The 17,716-nt window shown below is 36.4% G+C and overlaps 1 protein-coding gene across 4 annotated transcripts in view; it reads left to right on the top strand.

The window, feature by feature from the left end:
- The first annotated feature begins 5,253 nt into the window (after positions 1-5,253).
- Positions 5,254-17,716, top strand: part of LOC118274050 (dynein heavy chain, cytoplasmic) — a 50,697-nt gene continuing 38,234 nt past the window's right edge. For 3 of the 4 annotated variants that reach the window (XM_035591400.2, XM_035591398.2, XM_050707780.1), the window contains exons 1-30: positions 5,254-5,612; positions 5,837-5,907; positions 5,983-6,185; positions 6,334-6,471; positions 6,743-6,860; positions 6,962-7,075; positions 7,392-7,564; positions 7,636-7,756; positions 7,957-8,078; positions 8,428-8,569; positions 8,900-9,007; positions 9,139-9,244; positions 9,607-9,806; positions 10,104-10,239; positions 10,326-10,432; positions 10,516-10,679; positions 10,946-11,051; positions 12,060-12,215; positions 12,759-12,938; positions 13,251-13,394; positions 13,783-13,928; positions 14,165-14,314; positions 14,392-14,484; positions 14,825-15,039; positions 15,535-15,661; positions 15,788-15,890; positions 16,179-16,401; positions 16,657-16,804; positions 16,959-17,064; positions 17,449-17,658. In XM_035591400.2, coding sequence (XP_035447293.1) covers positions 5,372-5,612; positions 5,837-5,907; positions 5,983-6,185; positions 6,334-6,471; positions 6,743-6,860; positions 6,962-7,075; positions 7,392-7,564; positions 7,636-7,756; positions 7,957-8,078; positions 8,428-8,569; positions 8,900-9,007; positions 9,139-9,244; positions 9,607-9,806; positions 10,104-10,239; positions 10,326-10,432; positions 10,516-10,679; positions 10,946-11,051; positions 12,060-12,215; positions 12,759-12,938; positions 13,251-13,394; positions 13,783-13,928; positions 14,165-14,314; positions 14,392-14,484; positions 14,825-15,039; positions 15,535-15,661; positions 15,788-15,890; positions 16,179-16,401; positions 16,657-16,804; positions 16,959-17,064; positions 17,449-17,658 — 4,371 coding nt within the window. In that variant the 5' untranslated portion in view covers positions 5,254-5,371. Of the gene's footprint in view, positions 5,613-5,836; positions 5,908-5,982; positions 6,186-6,333; positions 6,472-6,742; positions 6,861-6,961; positions 7,076-7,391; positions 7,565-7,635; positions 7,757-7,956; positions 8,079-8,427; positions 8,570-8,899; positions 9,008-9,138; positions 9,245-9,606; positions 9,807-10,103; positions 10,240-10,325; positions 10,433-10,515; positions 10,680-10,945; positions 11,052-12,059; positions 12,216-12,758; positions 12,939-13,250; positions 13,395-13,782; positions 13,929-14,164; positions 14,315-14,391; positions 14,485-14,824; positions 15,040-15,534; positions 15,662-15,787; positions 15,891-16,178; positions 16,406-16,656; positions 16,805-16,958; positions 17,065-17,448; positions 17,659-17,716 lie in introns of all 4 variants that reach the window. The other variant, XM_050707779.1, reaches the window with a different exon arrangement.

Genomic DNA, 17,716 nt, shown 5'->3' with positions numbered 1-17,716 from the left:
TATTCAGCTAATACCCATAATAAATCTCCTTAATTGCAATATATCGCTATTAGTGTTGTTATTAAACAACGAGAGGATCCTTCCCTCTCATTTTCTTCATATTATCCTCCTTTCCCTGCTCTATACTTATCTTACCAAAATTAATTATGTACACCTACACGACTGTTCTTATTTAGAAGTAGGTAAGCAGAACTATATTAGTACACACTTACGAAAATCTTTATGATATGTGTTTTCTTAATTATGGTATCAAAATCATTGTAATATCAAGCACGAGGTAATAAATACACAATAGGGTAGATGACTTATTTTATTTTAATGTCCGTCTTGTAGATTATTTTAAAATATTAGACACATATTTTTTATTTTGAAGATACATCGATTTCAAATAATATCCCATGACGTTCTAGGTTCCACACCTAAACTTTGCTGCGTTTTATCTAAGTATTGTTATCTTACTTAGTAAAGTTATATGACAAAATAAAAAAAAAACGTGTCTAATATTTTTCATTACCCAACTGACGGACTAAATAGATTTTTAATTTACATACCCCGTCATCATTCCTATTTTAGCCATCTTAATTCACGGAAATCAATTAACGTCTAAATAGAACATAATTGGATCTATTTTAAACAACCGCTTATTAGAGCCAAGACACACTTCTAAATATGTATAAAGGTAAGACATAGACAGTACCTAAGAACGTCTTACGTATTGTAGCTCAACCTCCTAATTCAGAGTGTCGGAGTATTAATAATGGAATGCTACATCCGTCACGTTGCACTTTGCGCTTGTCTTATTACTGAATGCAAAGTTATCGGGTGGAATTAGTTTTAGTTAAACTTGTCGTACTCAGCACTTCATATTATAATGATGAGTAGGTTGGCTCTATGCATTCTATTCTAACAGGCATTGTGATGTTCCATGTGGTTCTAGATTTATAAACAAGTGTAGGTAATATAATACATATAAATGCAAATGCAGATGGTAAAGGGAAACGCATAAGTCTCAACATGTTTTGCCACAATTGGCGTACAAAAATGTATAAAAACTATTTAAAAAATTATTAAAACAACTAAAGTTAAAATATATTCAAAGTCAAAGTCAAAGTCAAAGCATTTATTTCAATTAATCCTAAATAAGGCACTTTTGAAACGTCAAATTGAATTGTCCGTCAGTCTCTCTGTCAGTGAAGCTAGGCGCTCGTTCCAAAGTGTAGCTTCGAATGGAGAAGAACGAGCAAGAAACTCCATCGTTACTCTTTTAAAAAATAAGTTTTTTACAATTTCTCTGATACACTATTTATCTATTGTATATATATGTAGGAACAATGTAACTACAATACGTCAAAACTAACGGGACAATAAAACCAATTTGTAAAGAAAATAAAATAGCGGGTTATTTCAAACATAGTGCCCACATATGTACACTTACAATTTTGAAATAATGCTTCTATACAAATAATAATAATATATAATTTAATCTTTCACATAAAAAAAAATAAATATTAAACAATCAACTTACAAATTATCATTTAAAATCAGTAATGACAATGCTTGACTTAATTATTATAAAGCGTGGAAATGGTAATGTAATTTTCATACAGATCTATATTCAAATTACATGATGAATAAAAAAACTGCTTCTCGAAAAATAACAGCCAGGACATAATTAACGTCATTTGTGGAAAAACAAAACAGAACATTATTGAGCGTTCTTGCCCCGGTCACTAAGAACATTTCCTAAGCAATCAAACTATCTATTAGCAATTTTGCGTAGGCGCGGCGTAGCAGTGACTCATTGCGGGCGTAGCAAACCGTAGCATTAGGCAATCCGCAAATTAAGTGGAACTTACAATATTCTATTTATGGAAACCAGAGGTTCGTTTCAACATTGTTTACATAATTTGATTAAATACAACAAAAACAGGTCCAAACATACCTATAGTTTACAATACTTTACAGGTGCGTCAATAGAAATACAACACTATAATTTAACTTCAATATAAGTTATAGTTTCATAGTTTTACTATATGTACTCCCAATCCGTTTAAATGTATGTACTCTGTAGTGTAGGGATACCATTTTGAAATCGATTGTACCGCAATGTTTCGAAGTTTGTTCTAAACACTATTAAAAGGTACAATCGATTCTGTATTGAATAGAGTTGATGTCCGCATTGTTTGACCGCAACCATGAATAGTGCGATAACCTACTGGTTACAATGGAATTGTGGGGGAGATGCCGTACAACAATATAATACTGTTTTTCACTACAAAAGTTTGCTTCGTGGCGATAGATTCCGCACGGAAACAGTATAGAGTATAGGTATCACCACACTCTTTACAGTATACATGCTTGGTATTTATATCATAGTGTACATATTCATAGAAATGTATGAACCAAACATCTTTCACCTCTGCTTCAAACATTTCCACCCATCTCCGCTTTGGTAGAGTTCGGTTCTGATTGAAAATCCATATTCCATACAAACAACTCTTTTAAATCAGAGGGCTTAGTACGAATTTGTTTTGCGAAAAGAGACTGCGTTCAATACTCTGATTGGTTGGTTCATTGGATCCGGCCAATGAGAGCGCCGGAGACGCGGTCTCAGTCTTTGCAGTTTGCAGCCTGAACCCGTCAAGAACTTATCAAGTCTGTACAAAGCGTAGGGTATACAATTACATTCCCTTATCTCAACACGAAACTTAATTTAAACAAACAATTTCCCAGAGTAGGTACAAATTAAATTTCTTTGTCAGAAACTGTTTACTTGAAACATGATGATTTTAAAATGACTAGTTGTTTGTATAAATTTAGACTCTTGTTCCTTGAATAGGGTGTAACTGCCTAATTGGGTATTATGTCACTTGAATTTTGGTGTAATTATAGCTCTTATTATGTTGTTCTCACTAAGTTATTGAACGTAATAAAATAGTAGTCAAGTTACGAATTATTCTATAAAAGGTTACAACACTAACGCCTACATCCATAGAATAGCTAGGTACTTATATATTGATTTTATTATTAGCAAATAAGCAAAATTTAAGGGTTTTAGTAACCTAGAGTGTAAGTACTCTCCTCAACTCAACTACGTAACTATATTCTCTAAGGAGCTTCTAAAATTACCTAAGATCTGTTTAATTTTATCAAAAAGGTGTCTCTTAAAGCCAAAAACATTTCATAATATGGAAAATAAAACAACATTAAAGTAATCCTCCATGATTCTATTGAAACAAGAAAACGAGGATTCAACCTCAATATGTGCCCAAGGTGTCGGTACTCGGTGAAGCGAAGTTAAAGGAGCAAAGTTTGCGAATTTGCCCCCGGGGCCGATCCAACTTCTCTGTTGCAATAAATAAGGATTTTAGCGACAAATTACCACACGAAAACGTTTCACCCTTTCTTCGAAAACTTGGGAACTGGAACTAGCGAAAATAGGATCACTACAGAACGAAAACTTAACAGTTGCTGGCACACATGCGAAACTTTTGAATTTAGAATCAATTTCAGTTGGTAACACTGAATTCAAATTTTGCCAGCCAGTCTAACTTTCTTTTTCAAGTTCCGAAGGGCAGGCTGGCGTCTATTCTTAGTAAATGTACCAACCTAAAACGTTTTTGATAGAACAATTAAAAATGTTTCAAAAAGTTAAGAAATGAATTTGTTCATTACAATCAGGTAAAATTATTTAGCATCTACCTACTGACTAACAAATAACTGCCTATTTATTTGAGCTTAAGATTTATATAACAGGATTAGGTACTTACCTATCTTCTGAGAAATGAACTAGAACTCGAGCATACTCCCTCAGCAGTAGAAAACAATTAATTAATTACGTAAAATTAACTAGACACCCACACATTTGAAGCGAACGAAAGGTAGAGCTTAATAAGGAGCTTTTAAAAATAACAATACTCGTATAAGACCTAAGTTAGAAGATAATACCTAAATAATTATACGTACCTAACTAAGTATTTACATATCTGACGACATAGTTGACTTGGTGCAGTGGCCGAGTGACCGTGTTGCGAGTTCGATTCCCGCACGGAGCAACTCTTTGTGTGATTCACAAATTGATATTCCGGGTCTGAGTCTGAATCTCATCAATGACGTAAGAGAAAAGCCTAATACGATGCAAAGGTTTTTTTTTATTTGTGTCAAACTAACATCCAGCTTTTAATAATTAAGTAAATAGTATAATGTTACTTCTTTAGTATTTATTGAAAGCTATTTCAACACTCGGTCGGTCAAACAAAACCAGACACTGTTGCTATGTATTGTTGAATTTCAATAACCCCTAAAACCTCTTTACCTTACGGCATTTTCAATCAAGTTGTCCGCGTCTTCTTCGCTTTATCCATCATAGTCGACAAAAAATCTGCCTATATCAGCCCACACGGTTTTCTAAAATACGACATAGAAAACCGAACTTTAGATGCTGCGATTTATAACTCCTTTTAGTTTGACACTTTTTCCCCCAGAATAGTAAAAGAAGGTGAATATCGGTAGCTCAAGTCATAAAGGCAGTGATTCGAGGAGCATTTCGTCAGTTTACAAGCTCGCTATAATAAGATATTGGACGCTCTATCGCTCTGGAAAATGTCTTTATAAGGCCCATAGAAACAAAAAGTTACCGAATATTTTTGAAGATAGGTCTAGCGTCTAGATACATTTTCTACTTTTAGAACCCGATTTACCTGCCTTAAATCATTCTGATGGAATTCGTAAAGATAACATAAGTTGTTACCACTATTAAAGCCAGATTGTTTTGTATTTGTACGCACCGAACATATTAATATCTATTAAAAACTTATTACTTCTTTGTATTGAAAAAGTTTCTGTCATACCCCGAAATATACAGCTGTGCCCTTAGTCTCATTACATTACACAATATAGAAGAATTCCCACTACAAAACAAATCAAATTAACTGAACATATTGAATATGTCTACCTACGCGATCAGGAAACTAAAGCGTATTTTTTTATAACATTGTAAAACGAGCAGAATAACTAAACGTAACTAAAGTACATTTCTACTTTATCTGTGGTACACAAAATTGCCAAATAAAAAATCACTAATGAAAAATGTATTTCTTTTTTAATAAGTAGTCCTTTTAAACCATAAAATATTAATAATATTCGCATTATGTTGAATTTAAAATCATAAAAATATACTATTTATCTGAAAATGTATTAAAAATAACAAAAGTTAGGAACAGCTGTCAATTATTTTTATATGTTACAACACTTTCCGATGCGTCATCATTCACTTCGATTGACGGCTGCTATCTGCAACTATTATTTGCGGCCGTTTTCTAAAAAACTTTATTGATTCTAATAAGAATATTAGAGATCTCCCAAATACATCATGGGAGACTCTTTAGATGGAAGTGAGAATTCACCTGAGTCGCAAAATGTCGTCGTTGTGGACTTCCAAGACTTTGCGAACTACTTGCGCAGAGCCGCAACGGTACTTTTGCCTGAAGATGATATTGTTCCACCGGCTTTAAACGCTGCGTTGGACGACAAAGTGAACCAAGATTGCATTAGAAAGTTCTTCTCAGACCCTCAGGTGTCTTCACTGTACGTGCAAAGGTTTTCTTCCAAAGGTATGTGACATCACCCCGTTTTTATTCAGTCTATATAGTTTGTCAACTTTCTACCTGCATTGCTGCAGTATTATATCATACGACTATGCACGCTATATTCATTAATCGACGATGAAGTCATGCGACAAAAAACTTCTCAATTAAATATGTTATTCCTATTTTATCAAGTAGTAGTATTATTTTTAAAGCTGTATGTTTAAGTATAACATGTTTTTTAATTTTAGAAGATGATAGTGAACAGCCTACTGAAGGTGAAGAAGAGAAGGAGGCAGTTACTTACCAAATCAGTAATGAGGTAAATTACTACTAAATATTTTCTACTATTTACACTTATTTAAAAGAAAACAAACCTAATAACTATTGTTTCTAGGTTCACTTCTCATCCTCCCGGGTGGCAGCCTTTGTGTGTATCAAGCGTGGTGCAGTCATTGAGGCTGACAAGTCCATCCACAGTCAGCTGCGTCTCATCAACCTGTCTGATGGCTCTCCCTATGAAACTCTCCATGCTTTCATTAGCAAAACCATGGCTCCATTCTTCAAGAGCTATGTTAAAGAGAGTGGTAGGGCTGACAGGTAACAGTAACAATGATTTATTTTATTTAAGAGTTTTAGCACCTCATTTACACAACGTAACTCATAAAAAAGTCTTAATACACACTTCTACATGTTCCTATAACATTTAAATTAATTCTGGTGCTAAAATAGTTTGTGAATATCACAGGGATGGAGATAAAATGGCTCCATCAGTGGAGAAGAAGATTGCCGAGTTAGAGATGGGACTTCTACACCTCCAACAGAACATTGATATTCCTGAGATTACCCTGCCTGTTCATCCCCTTGTAGCTGCTGTCATCAAAAGGTACAGTGTTTGCCAATAAGAAATGTATTATTATTTATTCAGAAATCATATCTCTGGTATAAATTGTCTCGATTGTCACCCAAGTGATTAATTAACCTAATTGTTATCAAAGTAAATATAAAAATGTGTGATAAATTTAAGTTTAAAATGATAATTAAATTAAACCTTTCTATTGTTTCTAATTAAAATAATAAAAAAAAGGTAATTGAATAAGTAACTAAACATTTTGCAGAATATTGATATAGTACAAACAAATTATTTGTTGTTACAGAGCTGCAGATGAAGGGCGCAAACCTCGTGTCGCCGACTTTGGAGACAAGGTGGAAGACTCAACATTCCTCAACCAACTTCAGAATGGAGTCAACCGCTGGATCAAAGAAATCCAAAAAGTAAGTTCTAATTCTTATAAAGTGTACATAGAATCTTACATTCTTGGCCATGTGGGCCTATCCTATAGCAAGATATCTTTTACTAATTCCTTGTATTTTAGGTCACCAAATTGGATCGAGATCCTTCAAATGGAACAGCCCTTCAAGAAATCTCCTTCTGGCTTAACTTGGAAAGGGCTCTCCATCGAATCCAGGAGAAACGAGAGAGCATAGAGGTGCGTAAAAAATGGATATAAAGTTTAAGTATATCCATCTCATTAGCATAATCATTCTTATTGTATTCTTGTTGGCAATCCATGAATGTTATACAATCCATATTTGTTTTATGTAAATATCTTACTCATTCATTTGCATATTATGATGCATTAGGTATACTGTTGGCCATTTATTGGTGCCAATGCTCAATACCAACTATCAGTAATTAATATCTTGGTATCAAATCCGATAAAATCAATGCTAAGAAAAAAATGTTTTACAACAGTCCTTATCCCAAAAAACAATATTTTGTACTTATTCTCTTAATAATTTCAGGTGGCCCTAACCCTAGAGATACTGAAGTATGGTAAGCGGTTCCATGCGACGGTGTCTTTTGACACGGACACCGGACTGAAGCAAGCTCTTGCAACAGTCTCGGACTACAATCCTCTCATGAAAGACTTCCCTATCAATGATCTGCTTAGTGCCACTGAACTGGAAAGGATCAGGTAAAATAAGTAATTAAACAATATTTTATGAAGGCGCTATAGATTTTTACTAAACTTCTTTCTTCATACAGGTTGGCAGTACAGCAGATTTTCTCCCACCTACGAAAGATTCGTTCTACTAAATACCCTATCCAACGTGGTTTGAGACTTGTCGAGGCAATCTCGCGTGATCTCGGACAGCAACTCCTTAAGGTAAGTTTCAAAATTCCAAGCATGTATATCCACTTCACAACACTTGAGACACATACTCAAGTGATAAAAGTCAAAAAGACCTTCAATGTTAAGACTAATAATCCCAATTAAAAACTTAAGATCCTGAGATCATCAAAGCAACAGTCTAATTTAACCCTTCGTAAACTAGTTTTTCATACATAAATGTTATTTGTACATAGGTGCTTGGTACGCGTCGGCTGATGCACATTCCGTTTGAAGACTTCGAGCGCGTGATGACTCAGTGCTTCGAAGTGTTCTCCTGCTGGGACGACGAGTACGAAAAACTGCAAGGATTGCTTCGGTAAGATATACAGTACTACTACTATTAGGAGTGACTAACTTAGGATTAATTTTTAAGGTTTTTATATAAACTATTATTTTGTTTAGGATCTAGATTTAATTAAATTTTAAATCTGTCCAATGACTACTTTTTCAATTCAAAAAAAAAAATATTGCAATTTGAATACCATTGCAATTTCTTGTTTAAGAAATTGTTATGTAATAGATTGGATCTTATTGTAAAGAATGCTTCTTCCTAGATTACCTTAATGAATTATTTCCAATAGGAATCCTATAACCTCTCCATCCTAATTAGAAATTATCTCTACTTAGTACCAAGTACTACTTACAAATAAATATTTCAAATACAGAGATATAGTGAAGAAGAAGCGAGACGAGCACCTGAAGATGGTATGGCGCGTGTCTCCGTCCCACAAGCGGCTGCAGGCGCGCATGGAACACATGCGTCGGTTCCGCAGGCATCATGAACAACTGCGCACTGTTATGCTTAGGGTAAGTTCTTCAGATATTTAGACTCTGTTTATAATAAAACTGAAGAGTTTCTTTGTTTGTTTAAACGCGTCTACTGGTCCGAATTTAATAATTCTTTTTGTGTTGGATAGTGCATTAATCGAGGAAGGCTATACATATAGATATAGACTATAAAACATCATGCTATGATCGATAGAAACCGAGCAGAGCGGGTGAAACCGTGCAGAAGTAGCTAGTATTTTATAATTTCGTTCCAATTTGTTTTTGTGTTATATGCCTATGGGTCTTTGAAAACTTGGCCAGGAGTGAAGAAATATTTTTGTTAATCTCTAAATGTGTCTGTCCCCGTAGGTGCTCCGCCCCCGCGCTACAGTGGCCACGGACGCGGGTGCAGGCGGCGAGCCCGCGCAACCTCACTCTCTACCCATGGATGCAGCTGACGCTAATGCCATTGCTGAGGTAATATAATGACATTAATTAATATGTTCTCTCTTGTCAGAGTGTAATGTCGGCTCATCACCATTAATCAGGACATAAAAAACTTTAAAGATTTATTTTTAAATGTAAACTAAATAATATTTGTGATCCAGGTGAACCTCGCGTACGAGAATGTCAAGGAGGTAGATTGTCTGGACATATCTCGCGAAGGATGCGATGCTTGGGAGGCCGCGGTCAGACGCTATGAAGATAGAATCGGTAAGTTCCTCCTGCTTTTATACAGGTACTATTTATTTCTAGCAATTAAAAACTTTATTTAATTATCATTATAAATAATATTCTTTGCTAGACATGCCTTATCTCTGAATGACAAAAAAAAACTTTGTTCAGCTTTTATTATGGGATAAGACTGCAAGCGAGACGGATCACCCGATAGTAAGCAATCGGCACCGCCCATGGATATCTGCAACAGTAGAAGGGTAAGTAGTACGTTGCCGGCCGTTTTGAAGAAGAGGGATTAGGATTAATAACTTTACTCACACGGCGAAACCCAACACATCGTTATTTCAGGCAAGACTTTATTTTAGGCATTTAATTCATACAAATATCCTCTCACCTAGATCGTGTGGAGACCCGCATCACGGCTCACCTCCGTGACCAACTGGGAACAGCGAAGAACGCGAACGAAATGTTCCGCATCTTCTCCCGGTTCAACGCATTGTTCGTACGCCCACACATCCGAGGCGCCATTCGAGAGTACCAAACACAACTCATACAGAGAGTCAAGGACGATATCGAAACTTTACATGAGAAGTTTAAGGTGATTGTTTTACTTTACCTGTTATATTTTTTCTTTACTTTGCTAAGTCCTATGATTCACGCTAAAATTCTAAACACATCTATCAAATGTGAAAATTAAAGCAAACTACAAATCCCCTCCCCCCTCGAAATCCCCTATACTAAATTATCTTCCCCCTTATACAGAAAAAAATAGTTCTTCTTGTCGACGACAGCTCGTCCTAGATTAATAATTATGATAATGAAACTATCAGTATTTTCTTGTTAACACAAATTATTCATTTAACTTTATTGTAACACGGAATTCTTTGTTATACAGGTGCAATATCCTCAATCGAAGTGCAGCCGATTGTCTTTAGTGCGCGATCTGCCGCCCGTGGCTGGTTCCATCATTTGGGCGAAGCAGATCGACCACCAACTCACGGCGTACTTGAAGAGAGTAGAGGATGTACTGGGTAAGTTATTGCTCGTCAAATAACCACCTTATACCAACAGCTTAAAGTACATAATGAGTAAATACTAATTATTTTATTTCTAATAGGTAAAGGATGGGAGAATCACATTGAAGGTCAGAAACTGAAAGCCGATGGTGACAGTTTCCGTCTTAAACTGGATACCCAAGAAGTCTTTGATGATTGGGCTCGCAAGGTATGATAAACAACCTTAGCACTTGGAGAATAAAGTCGTTATTTCCTTGATCGCAAAAGTAAATCTATATTTTTCTCTTTTAGGTCCAACAACGTAATCTAGGTGTCTCGGGCCGTATCTTCGCTATTGAGTCAGTTCGTGCTCGCTCCAGCAAGACTGGCACCATACTGAAGCTGAAGGTCAACTTCTTACCTGAGATCATCACCCTGTATAAGGAAGTGCGCAATCTGAAGAACCTTGGATTCAGGTAACTTATAACTTAGTTTGTGTTTTCGAATAACAACTTTAATGCCTGTAGCATATGGTTTAGTTTGCTATGAAGACTTTGAAAATTGAAAAATGAATTCTTTTTTAATTTAATTTTTTAAGGTTTATTTGATATTTCAGTCATATCAGGTATCTTTTTAACTTTACATAAAACATTTCATGTAATTTAGAAGTGAAAAAGCTGTGTTTCAATAATCCAACTGCCTAATGATATCAGATAAATCAATGCTATTTTTTCTTTTATAGGGTACCACTGGCGATAGTGAACAAGGCTCACCAAGCGAACCAACTGTATCCCTTCGCGATATCTCTCATCGAAAGCGTGAGGACTTATGAACGAACGCTCGAGAAGGTAACAAAACGAATATTCTAGAACTAACAGTGTGAATTCACAGATTTCAAGCACTAGAACTAAACACGATATTCGCACAAACACTTGGTTTTTCAAATTATCACATAAAAAAACTATTTTAAACTTTTGACCATCATGGTCGGCTATAGACGACAACCAAAGACTGGGCTAATACACCATTGGCAATAAACCCTCATTTTTAACCGACTTCAACTTAAAAGAAGTCTCTCAGTTTGACCTGTATGTACGTTTGTCCACGATTATCTCGCGATTGACTGAACCGATTTAGATGCGGTTATCAGTAAAAAACTTATTTTAAGAAAAGTTTTGTTTGTCGTCTATAACCGACTGCAGAGGTCTAAAGGCTAATGACTACATTTTGTTGTATGTGCGTATATGTGACACTAACACGGGTGCCTTTTCATTTGTGCAGCTAAATAATAGGAATCATACCAAGGTAGTTTATGACTTTATAGGCTGCATGACCGATTGTCGATGTGTTTTGTTTTTTATAGTTTTCATATTTAGAAACACCTCTATTCACTATGATTTTTATTGGTTTTCTTTTTTTTTATTGTTATTAGATTAGAGGTTTGTTTTGAGAAACTATGTGTGATTGCTATTAATGATCAATAATATAGGTTTTTACATTTATGATTAATAAAAGGTCTTACACAGTTTACACACACAGTTTAGTCTTACACAGTTTAAGACTTTAAAATTTAATAATAATAATTCAATACCAACAGCATGATATATGACAATAATTTATTTAGACTGATAATTTTTTAAATGATAATTTAGTTCACAAAATAGCTACAGTTTTATCAACACCTTCCACCATAGTTTCTTAAAACAAACATTTTTAGCTTCCAATATTATTGTATATCTGTTACCGCTTTATTTTATTTCATGTGACATTTAATTTTACCCTTTCAGTTACCCCAATATGATTTTCTCTACTACACCTTTATTTCTATGAGACTACATATTTTTCAATACATATAGATCCGAGACAAGGCGTCCATAATTCCATTGGTGGCTGGTCTCCGTCGTGATGTGCTCAACCAAGTATCTGAAGGCATGGCTCTTGTATGGGAGTCCTACAAACTGGATCCTTATGTTCAGAAGCTTAGCGAAGTGGTGCTTCTGTTCCAAGAGAAAGTGAGTATACTATGAATTTATTTATTTATTTTAATATGTATCGGAAAACTAGTCTACTACCATCAAGAGACAAAATATTCCATAAAATACTGCTGTGTCATACTATGAAAAAAATCTTGTAACAATATGTTACTGTCTGGTGTTATAGTGGGTTCTAGAAACTGATAAATAAACCCTATTTTAAACCGACATCAAAAAAAGGAGGTTCTCAGCTTCGCGTTTTTCTCGCGTTTTATTGAACCGATTTTGGTGCGGGGTTCAGCATAGTATTTATCGGACTTAGGAGAACAATTTAAGTAACACGACTAGAGTCGTAGTTCGCACATTAACAACTGATGATGGATTCCTTTTTTATTTTAAGTTTTATTTATTCTTGTTATCAAAAAAGTACCGCAATAATTCAATAACCTAGATTGAGTATGCTTGCATCAGACTGCTTACTAAGAAGAAAATCCTTATTTCAATTCAAATAAAACAAAGATTAAACTCTACATTGGAACACAATATCTCAATCACACCTTACATCTACGCATATCTCCACAGGTGGAAGACTTACTAGCAGTAGAGGAACAGATCTCCGTCGACGCTCGTTCCTTGGAGACCTGTCCGTACTCCGCAGTGAGTCTGGCGGACATCCTCAGCCGGTTACAGAGGGCTATTGATGACCTGTCGCTGAGACAGTACAGCAACTTGCATTTATGGGTCCAGCGACTTGATGAAGAGGTAAGGAGGATTTATAACGCTTAATAAGCATAGGTGATGTTCGCTTCGGGTGAGAAATCGCAGGTTTTACTACCGACCAAAGGATGTCGGGTTTTGATGTCTCGGTTTTTAGAAAACCTCAATCAAATTACTAAACTTTAAATGCGGACGCATCACAATGTCCACTGTTACACCAAGCAATAAAGCAAGCAATAACAATTTGCAAGTCTCCTCTCAAAAATTAACTTAAAGTGTAATTAAATTAGCTTACATATTACTTTTTGCAACATAATAAAAAAAACATATCTAAACCTATTTTATTTAAAATCTTAGGTGGAGAAGAGCTTGGCCGCTCGTCTGCAAGCCGGTATCGAAGCGTGGACATCAGCTTTACTGGGCAAGAGTCATGAGCTGGACCTGTCTATGGACACCTACTCTCCCACGGAGCCTACCCACAAACCTGGTGGCGAACCACAGGCAAGTATTTCTTTTAAAGAATTCAGATAACCACATGTTTTTTAATCAGACTTGCATTTAATGATCTACCGCGATTAGCCATTTAATGCAAAAGGCGTGGCACCTCATCGTTGGGCGTGGCGTGCTTGTATTTAGCGGTGATTTTCTTCCGACTAAAGATTATGCTGAAGAAATCTTAATTAAAATAGCTGTGAAGACAACTTCACATGTGCTTCAGATTTACTTCATAAAACTACCAATGTATCAATATCATCATCAACAGCCTTTTAGTGGCCACCGCCGACCAAAGCCTCTTCTTACACAGAGAAAGTGTTTTATGCATATATGTATCTATATGCTTACATGCAATAACAAATAAAGTCTTTATCTTCTTTACTTATTCAACCAGATTGCTCGCGTCGTCCACGAAGTGCGCATAACAAACCAGCAGATGTACCTGTTCCCCTCCCTGGAGGAGGCTCGCTTCCAACTCATGCGTCAAATGTTCGCCTGGCAAGCTATCGTCACTAGCCAACACCGCTTGCAAAGTACCAGGTAATACTCCATAGACCTTGCAACTAAAAATCAACCTTAGCTTTAAGGCATAGAGATGCTTTTAAAATGACCAACAATGTTCAATTCTTAACTAAAACTGTTCGTTTTGTTTTTAAAAACCAATTAAATACTATATGCCAAAATGAATCCACCTTTTAACTCTTGTAAAAAGAATATCAACCTTCTGCCTCACTAACAACGTTCATATTGGCTTAACACTCGCATCATGTCAATAGATACCAAGTTGGCGTAGCTCGGGCACAGACAGCGACCTACAGGAACCTGTTAACCAAATTGCCCGCTGGATCATCTCCATTGGAGAACGCATATGACGCTATCGAACAGAAGATCTCTCAAGTACGCGAATATGTCGACGAATGGCTACGGTAAGGGATTTTATACTTTATTCGTGTTAAAATAAGGTGTAGTATTGAATGAAATGACCTAAGTTTTATATTTTTAGTTACCAAGCTCTCTGGGATCTGCAGCCTGAAAGTCTGTATGGTCGTCTCGGTGAAGATATCACTCTCTGGATCAAATGCCTGAATGATATCAAGTAAGTTAACAAACTATAGTACTAGAAATTATACTACTCGCAAGAACTTGTCAAGAAACTGTGACTAATTTTGTTTCAATATCTTAGTTTATTTATTTATATTATTGCAACAATAGAAAACAGTTGAAGGCAAATGCTCCGCTAATGTCTGTCACCGGTCACCACCACGGCATTCAATGTGTTAATATTATTAAGTTAAATTAAATCCTACTTGTTGCACGGTTACCTACCAAAACCTTATGATGATGGTCTTAAGTTTCCTTATCATTACACTAGTATTTTTACAACTTAACAGTCTTTCCCATTTATGTTATTAACTAAAGTTATAACTAACTTGTAGAAAATCCCGCACAACATTCGATACATCGGACACCCGCCGTGAGTACGGGCCCGTCGTGATAGACTTCGCGCGCGTGCAGAGCAAAGTGGCGCTGAAGTACGACGCCTGGCACAAGGAGGTGCTCGGCAAGTTCGGAGCCCTGCTCGGAGGGGAGATGGTCACCTTCCACTCACAGCTCGCCAAGTCACGGAGCCAGCTTGAACAACAAACTATTGGTAAGGTTTACTTACTTTTTCTTCCATAATTTAGCTATCACTATGCTCGACATCTCCGCTCCGCTTCAATGGAAACAGCATGATTGGTCAATTCGTGCACCGCTAAGCTCCTCTCCGCCCCGCTCCGCGTCAGTGGAAACGCGGCCTTATGAATCACACATGAATTATTATTCCATGTGGTAACCGAACACACGACACGTTGCACTTTACCACTGGACTAACTATTAAGTTAAAATAGTGTAAGAAATCTTTCCAATTCAAATATGATACCTAATTTAGACATGACTTTTTACCATGTGCTCAGTGCTAAAGTGAACACATTTAGACCTCTCACATCGTCGTCTTTTTTCATTATCAGTATCGAATTATGGGTGTACATTGTATAGCGGCATTACGTGCCGTAATGTGCTCTGCCTACCCCTTCGGGGATAAAAGGCGTGACGTTGCCACTATCGAATTATATCATGTATCTTAACTGAACCTTATTTTTCACAGAGGCCGCATCAACCAGCGATGCCGTATCTCTCATCACTTACGTGCAACAGCTGAAGAGGGAAGTACTAGCCTGGGAGAAGCAAGTCGATATCTATAGGGAAGCTCAACGCATTCTGGAGAGGCAGAGGCAAGTCAATTTAAACTTTATTACACTTACCATTAAGGCTCATAATCAATTGTAATGTTAATGTTTTATGTCTGTGAACTGTAATGAAAAAATCAAACTAATATGAATCTTATTTTCAACACACAGATTCCAATTCCCCGCGCAATGGCTGCACGTAGACAACATCGAAGGCGAATGGAGTGCATTCAATGAGATTATGCGCAGAAAGGATTCCTCTATTCAGACACAGGTATTAATCACGTCATAGTTTGGGTAAAAAAAAATCAATTATGTTATCGGCTTACTCACGTGACTGTTTGACGTCCTCGTCAAACTGTTTGAAACTAATCGGGTTCCTCGTCAAACAGTTACGTGAGTAAGCTGATGACATAATAATTAATTAAGCATTTCTAACTAAAGTTATAATAATTAAAAAAGAAATCATGTTTCTTTTTTCATGACAATACACTTTTCTCTACAGTTATCGTTCATTCCATTATTAAAATGATGGCAAATTTTCTCTCTTCCTTCTTCCCAGGTCGCGTCTCTCCAACAAAAGATCGTGGCGGAAGACAAAGCCGTGGAGGCTCGTACTCTAGAGTTCCTCACTGAGTGGGAACGTAGCAAGCCCACTGATGGGTCCACTAGACCAGAAGACGCTTTGGCCAGGCTCCAGGCCATGGAAACCAGATACACCAGGCTCAAGGATGAAAGGGATAACGTTGCTAAGGCTAAGGAAGCTCTTGAGTTACATGATACTGGTAAGTTCATTAAACCTTTAAGATAAAACACTTGAAAATAATTTAGAACATTCATCTAAGAAATCTTTCTTTGTTTGCTTAAAATAAAGTTTGGCATCTCCCAAAAAAGTTGTATTTGAAGTAACTACCAGTTTTGACTTCAACATCGATTTTTTTAGTCTACTTTTTTTAGTTTTATTAGATTTCCAAATTTTAGGCTCAAATCCTCAGATTCCTTTATAAATTACCGATAAATTCTCTTTTTTCGTATTGTAGGAAGCTCAATCAACAACGAGCGTATGACAGTAGCGCTGGAAGAGCTGCAGGACTTGCGCGGAGTGTGGTCCTCACTCAGCAAGATATGGACTCAGATTGACGATATCAGGGAGAAGCCTTGGTTGTCTGTACAGCCTAGGAAACTCAGGTACTTAATCTTATCCTGACTCATTTGCATTTTCAACTTTATTACAAAACATTAAAGATGAAAATTGAATGTCGGTACCATTTGAATGTGAAAAATATGGCATCTACTATGTATTTAATAATTAAGAAAGTGATTAATAAAATGTATTTGCTAGGCAACAACTGGAGGCGATGTTGAACGAACTCAAAGAGCTGCCGGCTCGTCTCCGTATGTATGACAGCTACGAATACGTGCGCAAACTGCTGCAGTCCTATACTAAGGTAAACTTCTATACATTCAACAAATTATGGTAAAAATAATACCTTTTAACGACGCATTCCAATAACCTACCTACCTAGAGGTAGAATTTTGACACATTTTGTATGGAGCTTATGTCAAAATTCTACCTCTGGTAGGCAAATCTACCGATAGGTAGGTTATTGGAATGCGCCGTAAATCTCTTTAACTGACGATAACAACCGATAAATCGGTTATTTACATTAAAAAAATGTTGATACTGCTTACCTATTATGCTTATTCTATTACGAGTATCCTCGACTATATTCGAGCTCAACCGGAGCCCTTAATCATAAATTGTGACAAACAATAACATCGATTATTACTATTAACTAACTAATAATTAAAATTCTTCCCCCATCTACCAGGTCAACATGTTAATAGTGGAGTTGAAGTCCGACGCTTTGAAGGAGCGTCACTGGCGCCAACTGTGCCGTGCCCTGAAGGTGGACTGGTCTCTGTCAGAGCTGACCCTGGGACAGGTGTGGGATGCCGACCTGCTGCACAACGAACATACAGTCAAGGATGTAGTGTCTGTCGCTCAGGGAGAAATGGCGCTTGAAGAGTTCTTGAAACAGGTCAGTTTTGTTACCTATTTACAAGTGCAATGAGGGTTTGTTCCCACATGAAACGAGG

Source organism: Spodoptera frugiperda, chromosome 3 (assembly GCF_023101765.2).
Source record: "Spodoptera frugiperda isolate SF20-4 chromosome 3, AGI-APGP_CSIRO_Sfru_2.0, whole genome shotgun sequence".
Taxonomy (NCBI): Eukaryota; Metazoa; Arthropoda; class Insecta; order Lepidoptera; family Noctuidae; genus Spodoptera; species Spodoptera frugiperda.
The sequence above is the reverse complement of the archived record's forward strand: the minus strand, read 5'-3'. Positions and strand labels throughout refer to the sequence as shown.